We start from the raw sequence: 12,392 nt of genomic DNA on the forward strand, positions 1-12,392 counted from the left end.
AGGGTCCATGGATGTTGCAAGCACGTTCTTTGATTTTTCTCCGGAGGTCCTGCTGACCTGTATTTTCCTGCGGGTCCTGCCGCTGCTTCCCGGTGATGTGAGAGTGTAGGTGCCGAGCTGCAGGATTTCCCTCTCACAACCCCCTCCCTTTGGGGATGCAGCTAGAGGCCGGGTCACTTATTTGACAAAGATGAGCTGACGGCTCAGCGGGGCTGCGGGCTGCAGCCCCCGGTGCCAGCACCGCACGGAGCCGGCCCCGGCTGGCCCTGCGCGCCGGGGACGTGCCGGGCGGATGCTCCTCCAAACCGTGCCCTTGGCTTTGCTTTCCTTCTGGGTTGATGCACGCAGCTAACGCCTGCGAGCGGCTCTTCCTCTCTCCTTCTCGCTCCCAGAGACCCTTTAATTCGGTTGCTTCACACTCAGTAAACACCCTCCCCCGCTCCTTAAAACCGTTCCCTTTCTCCCAGGTCATGCCAGGCAACCATTTTCCAGCAAACTCCCCGATTTTGGCCAGTTTTTCGCTCTGCATGTTAACAGTCTGTTAAACCCTGCGGGCCCCCGGGGCGGCTCTGCTCGCACACACGTCGGGAGCGATCAGCCGGTGCCTGGGAAACGACTGCTGGCGTTACCTGGGCAGCCGCAAACTTTGCTTGCGCAGCTTCTCTCAAGGCCGATACGGCTCTCCGCTATTAGAGGTAACGACCCCCATGTCTGCAACTTCCAGACGATGGGGCTTTTCATCAGAGAGTCCTCCGAGAGGCAGGGAAAGTGTGGCTTTTCCGCCTCACTACATTTTTATCTCTTTCAGGAAGCTCTGGAGGCTACAAGCTACCTTACCTAATGGATCTCTATTAGGCTGAGGCACTTGGGACCGATGGACACGTCCCGGGCTCCAGCTGCTCTCCTCATCCATGCTTTCAATGCCTTTGACTTTTGCCAGACTCCAGATGGGAAGTAACCGGGGGCCTGCAGGGCTCAGGCTTGGTGAATAAGGAAAGGATATTTTATCCTCTAAATCCATCCCCCAGAAAAACACACGAGTGTTTCACCCTCGATGGGGTGGGAAGCTTTTTGTGCAAAGCTCCAGCCTGAAATATCAGATTGCCATGATGCACAGGGAGGATGATGACAGAGTGCTTCATCCCATGTGAGACCCTCAGCCTGTCCCCTGTGGTGTGGCAGGTAAGGCATGGCTCCTGAGGACAGGCTGGTCCATGGGGCTTCAGTGTTGGCCTGAAGGAGGCATCTGCCAGAGGGAGGTGAGCCTCCCTGACCTGTTTAATCCCACCTCCATTATTATAATCTTTTTGGATCACCACTTGCCTGGGGGCTGGGGTCTCCTGCGCCAGCACTACGCACAGCCCAAGGGCAGCCACATCCCCCAGGTTAGAGTACAAACAGGGCAAGACAGAACAATGCATTATTCATCCTCTCAAAGAGCATGGAGGGAATGCATGTCCAAGAACACAGCGGTGATGTCAGATTTGCTGACCTTCCCTGCTACAGGATTTAGGTCTGTCTGGAGGTGATGAGGCTGCAGCCACAGCTCCCATATGTCACTGCCCCTCACCCCAGCCACCCTTGTTACAGGCTGTGCAATGTGTTAGTGCTGGGCAAGGGGCCCAACAGCCCCTCAGTTCGCCCCATCCTGCTGTTATCACAATGGCCCCAGAGCAGGAAAAGGAAATCATGCCCTTTTGGGAAGAGGAGCTGGCAGTGAGGATAAATACCACCTTTGTGGGTGCACCAGCCTGGGACCAGAGCAGTGGGTGCACATTCCCCAGAGAGTCTGAACTTCCAAGTCCAAACACACGGCCAGCCAGTGGCTAGTTGAAAATCATCCCGGCTCTGTGGAGGATGACTTTCTAGGGGTGCCCCAGTAGCCCCCCACTTTGCCTATCCTACAGCCCTCCCGTAGACAGCTCCCCTTGGGGGATGCTCTGATGTTCGCAAGGGACTGGGACTGCTGCTCTCCCTCCTTCTCTAAGTGTCCCCTTCGCTGAGGGGCTGCAGAAGGGCACCCCACCACTCCGGGGGCTCTGTTCCCTCAGCATACACCTCTCCATTACCGCCGAGTGCCCGCCTGCGGCCCCGCAGCTCCCGTCCGGGCGAGTGGGGGTGCCGCGGCGGGGCTTGGGGTGCTCGGGGGCGGGCGGGCAGCGCGGGACCGGTGCCACGCGTGTCCGGCCGCCCGCGGCGGCTGCCCGACGGGGAGGGCGGGTGTCCTGCCGCCCGGTGGCGGCGGGGAGCCTGGCATAGGACTCGGTGAAGGACCTTCTCCGGTTTCCTCGGGAGGCTGTCAGGCGGCGGGGGAGCCGAGCCCCCTGCGCCTCGCTGGACGCGCCGGTTCCCTCCCCCTCTTCCCCACACTCCTCCTCCTCCCGCTGCTGCTCCTCCTGCTCCTCCCGCCCTGGTGCGAAGGGCTTTTGCTGCTTTTCCATTCTCTCTCCTCCCTGTCGCCTCGGCGGAGCGCGGTGCCGGGAGGCGCGGGCAGAGCGCGGGGATGGGGCGGCCGCCGGCGCCCGACCCGCCCGCCCGCTCCCGCCGCCCGCCGCCGCGTCCCCTCCCCGGCCGGCGGGAGGCGGCGGCTCTCCCACGCCGCCCGCCTCGCCCCCTGCTCTGAATCTCTGCCTGTCGGCCGATCTGGAGAGAAACGGGAAAGGGGTACGTCCCCTCGCACTTTTATTTTTCACCCACTTCTTTTTATCTACCCTTTTTCGCCTTCCCTCCATTACGCCCCCCTTCTCCCCAGCCCGTTTCTCCTCCATCGGGGCTCTTCGGCGGCCATGCGGCCGGTCCCGGGCGAGCGGCTCTAACTCGTCTCCTCGCCCGGATGGCCCCCCGGAGCCGCGGGCGCATGGAGCCGAGCTACGTCGTGGGTATCTGCTGCCTGGTGCTGCTGGAGCCGGGCCGGGTGTGGAGCGGCGAGCCCAGCACCGGGGGGCCCGGGGACAGCGGGAACAGCAGCCAGGCTCCGCCGCCGGAGACCACGGTCCCTGCGCCCACCGGAGCGGCACCACCGGGGGGGGACCGCTGCCGCGGGTACTACGACGTGATGGGGCAGTGGGACCCGCCGTTCAACTGCAACGCCGGCATCTACCAGTACTGCTGCGGGACCTGCGGGTACCGCTTCTGCTGCCAGTTCAAGCCCGGGCGGCTGGACCAGAGTGGCTGCTCCAACTACGACACCCCCAACTGGGTCAACACGGGCCAGCCGCCTGCCCGGGTGGACGAGACCCCCGAGGACCCCACTCGTGACAAGACCAACATGATCGTCTACATCATCTGCGGTGTGGTGGCCATCATGGTGCTGGTGGGCATCTTCACCAAGCTGGGCCTGGAGAAGGCACAGGGGCCCCAGACAGAGATGACCGTCTCCAGGTAAAGGGGTCCAGTCCCCCCACCTTCCCTGCTTCATCTCCCCAAGGGTGGCAGCTCATGTTCCTAGCTGATTGCATAGACTCCTTGGGACTGCCAAGAGGGTGAGGTGATCCCTAAAATCCCTGTCCAGCATGCTGAAACACCAGGGGGTGGGTTGGCTGCAGCCCACTAACCTGGTGGGGAGGGCTAGCAGCCAGGACAGCCTCCAGGAGAAGGGGTGGTTGTACACCCATCTCCTCTCAAAATGACCTGCTCTGTCTCTTGAGGAGGCATGTCCCTGGCTCAGGAGTGCCAACCCACCCCGCAGTGGGGTGGGTGACATGTGAGCTATAGGATGTGGCTTCCCCCCGCCCCCAACAAATGTGTGGTTCCCAATGTCCCAGGAAGGTGAGACCAGGTCTGACTGTGTGTGGGGTGACTCTGGACTGCAGTCTCCTTGATCTCAGCCTTGCTTGCAGTCCTGGGGGAGACGAGGTGGCAATGACAGTTCCACCGTGGCTGCTGCGCCAGCTCTGTGTGCATGTGTGCACACACGTGTATGCGTGTGCCCGGGTGTGCCCTGGTCTCTGCTCTGTGCACCAGCGTGGGACACCGCCCTTGCAGGGGGTGTCCGCACTCTTATACCGCCTGGAGCACACCCTCCAGTGGAAAGTTGGGCAGCTTCTTCTTGAAGCCCATGCCCTGTGGCTCCAATCCCTGCTTTTCAGCCCACTCCTGCGGCTGAGCACGGGGCTGGCAGGGGGAAGGTCAAGGTGTCAGACACACCTGAGCACTGGAGACCCCCTGCGTCTCCTCCAACTCCTGTGCTGCTGCTGTGGCTGTCCTGCATCTTCCCCTCTCCCTCCTGATGCCAATGCATGCTTCTCTCCCCATCCTGGGGCTCTACTTTGCATTTTCCTGGTGAGGACATCAAGCCTGGAGAGAAACACATTTTCATGCCATTTTGTTAAGGGATTTTAGCTTTTAAAAAAAGGAAAAGCAGGGCTGGTGGAAATTATTTCATCAGGATGATCAGGCAACTGTCCTGATTGCAACCCCCAGCACCAGCACAGTCTCTCCTTCCCCTGGAGCACCCTTTTTTCCCCTGCCCATTTGGGACTTATGCAGCCACTGGGTGCTGCACCCAAAATCCAGACCCATCCTACTTCTTGCACCCACCCAAGGGAGCAGAGGCTGATCACCCCTGGTTGGAGGAGGGGTCATATACTGAGCCATGGAGGAGGGTCACAGGACCCTCCTGAGACACAGGAGGCAGTTTTGGGGGGATCCATGCTGTGCCTCCACCTTGGTAGGGAGCGTGGCTTGTGCTGCTCCGTGCCCACGCCTCCCCCCGTGTTGCCTGAGGAAGTGCTGGCACCTTGACAGGATCAATACGGCCTCCGCCAGCCTCCTGATCCCCTTCCACTCGCCTGCCGCCGTGTCTTTTTTTGGTCATCCCCCCCCACCTCCTGGGAAGGAGATACTGTGCTCGGGGAGGGGTCAGATCAGACCCTGGGACACCCAGACCCATGTCCTCATCCCCTGCCTTTGGGTACTGCCTTCTCCCACCACCAGACACTGGTGGGACTGCTGCCACTCGCCAGGGGCTGTTTTCTGTGGGTAGCCTCAATTCTGCGCTGCTGGAGCCGGGTGATTCCCCTGGTTCTCCCCTCCCTCTAAACTCATGCAAGCCTGAATTTTCCCACTGAGTTTGGAGAGATAGGTGCCTATTCTCCATAAAGCCACAGATCTTTTGGACACCAGCATACAAATTGGGAGAAGATGAGTTTTTCTCATCCACCTTTGAGGGACAAAATCAGAAGGGCACCTCCATCACTGCAGAAGTCAGGATAAGTCTTGCCCTCTTCTGTGCCCTGTGTCCTTCAGTGCAAGTTGTGAGCAGCTCTGGTTCCTCAGGGATGGTGACTGGAAAGCTGTGGCAGGGCAGGAGTGGTGCATCAAGTGCAGGCAGAGCCCCAGGAACCAGGCAAGACACCAGGCTGACATGACTTCGTAGGCGCTGGGCTGATGGAGACAGTGCCAAAGCCTGGGTACACAGCATCAGCATCCTGAAAGGGACACTGTCACCTCCATTCCACTGTGCCTGGGCAGCTGGGGGAATATGCTTCATCTTGGTGCCTCTGAGACAGCAGGGCTATTTCTACCTGCCTTGCCACTGTACCCACGCATGGTCCAAGGCATGGGCGGTGCCACCTTGCCACTCTCCTGGCGCCTCAGGTAGGAGCTTCTCATTTGCTCCTTGGGCACCGCATCATGGCCTTGGGCCAGCTCCCTGTTGCACGGTTGTCTTGATTTCCATTCCTGTCCCTCCCTCCTGCCGGGGTTTTTCCGTTCCTGGGGAGCACTTGGTGCTGCCCTGGACAGCTCCCATTGCTGCTGCTTGCAGGTTTCTCACTAGGGGGTTAAGGTCAACCACTTCTGCACCTCCAGATGTTGTTTGTCATGGTTCTGGTCCTGGTCCAAACCCAAGAAGAGTGACCAGGTGCAAAAAGTCCATTAGTTTCTCTCTGATGGAGACACCTGAGTCTGTGTCCAGCTTGTCCTGAGACCCCCGCACCTTGGCCATCTCCAACATGTCTTTATCTCCTCATGGGTTTGGCTGCTGGTCCACCAGGGAAGTGGGCGCTCAAGTGACTGCAGCTACCTGGTTTGTCTTCCCGTCCTCATCCGCCTTCCTCCTGCAGGACCTTATGGCAGCTCCTGCAATCCCCTCTCCTTCCTGCTCGGCTCATGCTTGGCATCTGTCCCCGGCACTTGCTTAGCCTGTCCAAACCCCGCGTTGAGTCAGGAACACCTGCCTGTGTTTTTCTTCAGTCCCCAGATCTCCGAGGACGTTGGGTCCTTGGGGGCCTCTGGGATCTGTCTGTGCCCATTACACTGAGAGCAAGCACGTGCCCCAGACCTCCCCCAGAAAACCTCCTGGGTGGGAATTGCAAATTTATAGCTGGTGTGAACAACCCTATGGGAAGAACTGGGCAAGGAGCAGCCTCCTAGGGAGTAGGGGGGATTCTGGAGAGGGGCAAAACAGCTGTTAGGAGCAGGTGCCCTGGCAGCTGCAGTAGGTGAGTGCTCAGCTCTGGCTTTTTACACCTTGGGTCTCCCTGTGCTATTTGGGGTCCCCAAATTTGGCCCCGCTGTTCCTTCAGCTGTGCTGGCTGTTTCTCTGGCAATGCTCAAGTCCAGGGCCATGCCTGCAGTTGATGTCCCTGGTAGCTGGTAGTGGTGAAGATGTAGAAAAAGTGTTTGCAGGCAGCATGGTGTGCTATCACATGCGACCCTGGCTCTCTGGGGGACGAAAGAGGATCCAGCTCCAGTAGGGAGGGACACCTGGAGGTCTGTCCCTAGACTGAATGTAATGTTTGGGGATGCTCATTTCCACTTTGCCCAAGCTCCAATACCCACCACCGCAATTTCCATTTTGCAAAGACACCTTGATAACCCCACACCTTCCTGAGCATCCCTGGGTGTACCAGCCCCACTGGGCAGGTGTCCCACAGTGCCGATGCCGCTCAGTGGCATGGATGGGCACCCCTGCCCTGGGCAGACACGCTATAAGCTGTGGGAAATGTCTCCCACAGGAGGTGAAGATGAGGCTCTCACTGGGCACAGAGGTGGTGTGAGCAGCCAGGATGCTCACCTGTGGCTGCAGCGTGCTCTGTGCCTCTTGCAATGCTGCACCTCTGCTCCAAACCTCCTCACCCCACTCATCCAGTGGCTGCCACCTTCTGTGTCCCCACCAAGGGTTCATTGCCACCAAGCTCATGGCAATGTCACTTCTCCCCATCAGTTCATTATCTCTCCTCTCTCCTAGAGACTGTGCTCCTGTCTCCCCACATTGCTCCCTGTCGCCTTGCCAGGACTTCCATACTCTTTCCTAGTGGGCTTGCCAGGTATGGGGCTTGGGCTTCCCAAAAAGTGGGTCAGGCCCTGGACTGGGCTGCTGTGCCAGGTCAGCATCCTGTTCCCACACACGCACCTTGGGGATGGATCAGGAGCACTGAGTGCTTCATGCATGGCTTCTGCTGCGAAGATCTCTTGGCCTCCATCACTATTGCTTCTGTATCTGCCTCTGTAGTTGGTATCAGGTCTTGTACTAAGCTAGTTTGCAGCATCTTTGTCGCACCCTTAAGCAGAGCTAGGCTCACCATGGTGGTGGCTGCATGCCTGTCCAGTTGATGCCCAAGCAAGCTGGGTGGCAAGCCACCTGCACACATGGCCTCATGTTCTCTGCGTCCATGACCAGTGTGGATGGAGGCCTCAGCAGTTCCATTCATCAGGACTTTTTGCAAATGAGCAGTGCAGAACTGAAGCTACATCTGCTCTTTGTTCCCTTCCTCCACCTGCACTCCCAATCCATCTTGGTGCTGCAGACCACCAGGTGACCTAGGGAGATGTGGCTTGACCTTCTTCCCACCCCCAAGCCACAAAACCAGACTGAGGCTCAAAACCCCCAAGGTGATGTTCAGTGAGACAACTCCTCCATAGTGTCACCTTCCACATCCACCTTTCCTGCACTGCATTACCTGGGGATAAGCCAGGGAAGGGGTGCAATCCCTGAGAGCCCTACTGGCAGCCCTGGCCAGTGGCGCTACTCGTGGTTCAAGGGCAGGGTGAATCCAAGTGTTGCTGGTGTTGGGGACTCGTGTACTTCTCACCTTAGCAAAAGAGCTCATTAATTGCTGCCCAAGCCATTGTTGTTAATTGTTACTGTCCACACGCCCCAAGCGGCCAGCACGGAGGGCACGTTTGTGAGAAAGAGCATTGATGGATTTATGTGGAGAGAAGTCATAGATAAAGGATTGCTCAAGCTTCATAAATAGACCCGAGGAAAAGAAAAAATAATGTTAAAAATAGGTCAAATTGCATTGGACTTTCTGTTGAAACAAGCCTGTTTGAGCGCTGGCCCCGAGGACAGGCAAGAGCAGGCAGCGTCCAGTGGGGAGGGACTGGTGAGCAGTGCACCCCAGGGAAGGTGGGAGTTGACAGGCCAGCAGCTCCCCGAGTTGACAGCCCACACCCATGGCCTCGGGGGACCTGCCTCCCCCTGCCCTGCCTAGGCACAGCCCCTGCCTGCCTAGGCTTGTGCCCAGAGATTCTCTGACTGCAGCATCCATGGCCTGAACCCTGGTTGGGTCAGTCTGTTGCAGGAAGGTTCCTGGGAAGGTGCAGGTTTTGAACAGCTGCAGGATGGAGATGCCACAGTCTCCCCAGGGAGTCTAGTCAAGCATTTAACTACTCCTGCAGGAAAAAAAAAAAGTTTCTTCTGTTTAAACAGTATTTCCCATTTCTGTTTGCACCTGTCACCTCTTGTCAGCTTGACACTGTCCTTGTTGCACCCTCCCTTCAGCTACTCATGTACATTGATAAGTTCCCCCAAAATCTTCTGTTCTCCAGGCTGAACAGTCTCCGCTTTCAAAGCCTCTCCTCCATACAACAGATGCTCCAGTCCCATCTTTGTGTCCCTTCCCTGGGCTCTCTCCTGTACATCCATGCTTCTCCTGTATTGAGCTGGAGCCAGCTCTCCAGAGATGTGGCCTTACCAGTGCCGAGCAGAGAGGAAGGATTGCCTTCCTAGACCTGCTGGCAACACTTTGCCTAACTCAGACCAGGAAACCATTCAGCGCCTTTGTCCCACGGGCACTCTGCTGGCTCATGGTCCACCAGGATCCCCAGGCCCTTTTCTGCCAAGCTGCCTTCGAGCTGGTCAGCTGCCAGGGTTTGTTCCTCACTCGTTTTCAATTTCTTCAACTCTATCAGGGTTCTCTTGGCCCATCTGGAGATTAAGTGATCCCAGAGGGATTGCTACACAAAGCTTCCCAAGAACGATGTGAAATTAACCCACAGAGCAAGTGACTCTTCCTTGTAGCTTTGCTCTTGCCCCTGCCCTGTGATGTTGACTGATTCCAAACTGGGAGGGAAAAGGCTTCCTCAGGTCCCCACAAGGATAAGCATCCTCCAGGTACAATTCATTTTTTTCTTCCTTGCTCTCACTGCTTTTCCCAGAAATTCTGAGCATCACGTTCACTAGGTTTTTGAGCACTCTGGTGCCATGAGCTGACACATCTACCAAGTCAGGATTATTCCCCCCTTCCTCTCCAATTTGCATTTATGCATGTTGAGTTTAATCTGCTGTTTTATCGTCCAACCACTCGCTAACCGTCAGCTCACGGTGTGCGTCTGTGAGCCAGCCAGAGTCTTCGAGGCGCAAGGCATGCTGACAGTGAGCTGGGGATTAGCGAGCCAAAAAAAGCCCTGAGTGGACACCCCTGCACTCTCGCAGTCATGCAAGCATGGTCTCTGCAGGGGGAATGGTGTGTCTTCTCATCACAAAGCCCTACGCCAGCAAGAGGATCCCATCCTGTTCTGGGACTTGCTGCCAAAGGCTGCAGTGGCACGTGGCTAGGTCCTGCTCCAGCACTGCCAATGTGCTCCCTCTGTCACTGCTGTTGTACCCTCCTCTGGCACCACCAGCACTGGTGTACCTTGCTCCAGCATTGCTGGTGTGCCCTGCTCTGGCACTGCCAGTGTGTCCTGCTCTGGCACCACCAGCATGCCTCGCTCTGGCATTGCCAGCATGCTGTGGTGGGACTGCAGAATCTCTGTCCATGAATGTTAAACGAAATAGGGCTCTATGTTATGTAATGGTGCTTAATGTTTAATGCTGTTACTTACAAGGAGGGTGTTATGCACAGACAGCGCCTGCGCCAGAGGCTGCCACTAGTTTATTTCCTTCCCCGAAGGGGCACAAGTGGCCTCTCTAATCCTTTCCTTGGGGTCTTCTCTGTTTCAAAGGGACCTGAGTGGAGGTGTTGCTTCCTCTCCCCTGTTCCACCAGGCTCTCGCTCCAGGGGAGGAGCCCAGAGGTGTTGCTCCATCTTCCATCAGATCAGTTTCCTCTGCCTCAGTTCATTGTTCCCTTGCAGCCTGCTCCAAGCCATGCATCTCCCTCACCACTCTTACCCACTGATGGTCCCGGCTCTGGGAGGGCTCAGCCCCAGGCAGATCCCAATTAGCTGTTAGACTCGTTAGCCCAGGCTGCAAAAGCCTGGAGGCACTCTGGGTGCATTGCTCCCAGTGGCTCTTTCCTAGCCCCAGGTTGCCTAGCTCTGCCTTCAGAGTGGAGTTCAGGGCTGGGATGAATTAGGGGTCCCAGGGGAGCAGGATACTGTTCTAACAGCCCTTCACCGCCTCTCCAGGACACTGACAGATCTGCTGAAGCAGCCAGGCCACAGCCCCTCTGAGAACATGGACAGCCTCATGGGGGGTGTGCAGGTCCCACTGAGTGAGGGGCTGGCTCGGGGTCCCCCCAGAAACAGCACAGGTAAGGCACTGGTGTGGTGGGGAAAAATAAGTTCCTTTGAGTGAATAAAGGTAGTGGGAGGGCACAGCCTACAGCTGAGCCCCCACCCGTCTCTGCCCCTCCAGACAAGCCACCCTTGAACAACGCAGTGGCCATTGCCCCCTCACTGGGGCGGCCCCACAGCCATGGCAAGCGCCTGCCGCTGGCCAGCAGCCTGGCCCTCTCAGCCCCGGACTACACTTCCTACACCACCCTCAAGGTTGGAGGTGAGTGCCGCTGCCGTGGGGGGTGGGATGGTGGCTGGGGGCATGCACCCTGTTGACCCCAGAAACCAAGTGAGGAGGGGCATGGGGCCCACAAAGGGGCACAGGCAGGACAAGCATCCCAGTTTCCCAACGCTCCTGGGGTCACTGCTCACAGCAGAAACCCTGCAGCTCCTCCACCACTCCACCAGCCAGCTGTGCCGCCCAGCCAGTCAGTGCCCAGGGTCCTCCACGGATCCACTGTGCTTCCCGGTCAACCAGCACCCAGGATCCCACAGAGCCCTGACGCACTGCCCACCCCATCAGGGTTCAGGATCCACACGGACACTCTGCACTGCCCAGCAGTCGGTGCCCTGGGATCTCCCAACAGCACTGCCCAGCCAGTATTGCCAGTATCCCTCCCTCAGCACCCGGAATCCCTCCTACAGCCCCATCCCAGCCTTCTCCACCACTGCCCCCTCCCTGCTCCCCCATGCCAGCAGAAAGGGGTGTCCCTGCCGGGGTGACACTGCACTGTCCCCACAGAGAGCGCCACCGAGGACTTCTACAGGCGGTTCGGGGGGCTGGAGCCACCCCCTGCCAGCACACTGACCTTCCCAGCCGAGGCCCCGGTGCTGGCCGAGGGCTGCCCCCTGCCCAAGGCCAAGGGCCCCAAGGTGCCAGGGGGTCTGGCCTTCCCGGGGGGCTGGGAGGGGGGCCCCCATCGCGGCCCCCGCCGGCCGGGCCTGGCCACCCTGCGCCCTGAGGGGCCACCCGAAGCCTTCGGCCCCTCCACCTCGCTGTACGGGCAGCACTCCCGGCACCTTGCCACCAACAGCAAGACTGAGGTCACCGTCTGACGGCCGGTGCCAGCGGGGACCGGGGCTGCCCCTCAAGAGGGAGCTGCGGCCATCGGGGGCAGCCCACCGGACGAGGAGAACACCACAGGACTTACACACACTGCGACGCTGGCCAGAGCGGGAGACGCGCCGTCCTTCCTGGCCCCAGGGATGGGCTCTGCCAGCTGCACTTCACCATCGAGGAGGCACTGGGGACTCATCCGGACAAGTTTCAGGCGTTCTCAGCCCACGTCCGGAAGAGGCTGAGCCGGGGACACACTGGCCGTACCCTGCTCAGGGGATGGGGGCCAATGCTGGACAGACCGGGAACAGATCCTGCTGGGGCCAGGCACCCCCACCTGGCTCCTCTGACGAGGTGGGGGAAGAGCAATTGTCTCAAAGCACCGCCTCCCTGCTGCCTGCACAGCCCCAGCAGCCCCCTGCCCTCCCCCGCCTCCTCCCTGCCCCACTGCCCCAACCTCCACCTTGTCAATAAATAACACATTAAACTGTATGGCCTTGGCATGAATTGGCTGGGGAACTTCACACTCCTTACAAAACCTTCCCCCGGGGCAGCAGGGCTCAAAGCCCACTCCCCCACAGGGCCTGGGGAACCCTCTGCAATGGGGG

General features: G+C 58.8%; 1 protein-coding gene across 1 annotated transcript; it reads left to right on the top strand.

The window, feature by feature from the left end:
* The first annotated feature begins 2,568 nt into the window (after positions 1 to 2,568).
* Positions 2,569 to 12,242, top strand: SHISA8 (shisa family member 8). Its single transcript, XM_054280000.1, has 4 exons — positions 2,569 to 3,381; positions 10,578 to 10,702; positions 10,807 to 10,947; positions 11,470 to 12,242. The coding sequence occupies exons 1-4, from the start codon at positions 2,834 to 2,836 to the stop codon at positions 11,781 to 11,783; spliced, it is 1,128 nt and encodes a 375-aa protein (XP_054135975.1). The 5' UTR covers positions 2,569 to 2,833; the 3' UTR covers positions 11,784 to 12,242.
* Positions 12,243 to 12,392: the final 150 nt, after the last annotated feature.

The sequence above is a fragment of the Melozone crissalis genome, unplaced genomic scaffold (genome assembly GCF_028551555.1).
Source record: "Melozone crissalis strain CALT ecotype California unplaced genomic scaffold, PUWL_Pcris_2 ptg000004l_1, whole genome shotgun sequence".
Lineage (NCBI taxonomy): Eukaryota > Metazoa > Chordata > Aves > Passeriformes > Passerellidae > Melozone > Melozone crissalis.

Excerpts from the sequence above, each read along its gene's own strand:
- SHISA8 (XM_054280000.1), top strand. The coding sequence starts at position 2,834 with ATGGCCCCCCGGAGCCGCGGGCGCATGGAGCCGAGCTACGTCGTGGGT. Across the intron at positions 10,703-10,806 it reads TCCCCCCAGAAACAGCACAG|ACAAGCCACCCTTGAACAAC; the intron begins GTAAGGCACTGG and ends CTGCCCCTCCAG. Across the intron at positions 10,948-11,469 it reads CACCACCCTCAAGGTTGGAG|AGAGCGCCACCGAGGACTTC; the intron begins GTGAGTGCCGCT and ends CTGTCCCCACAG.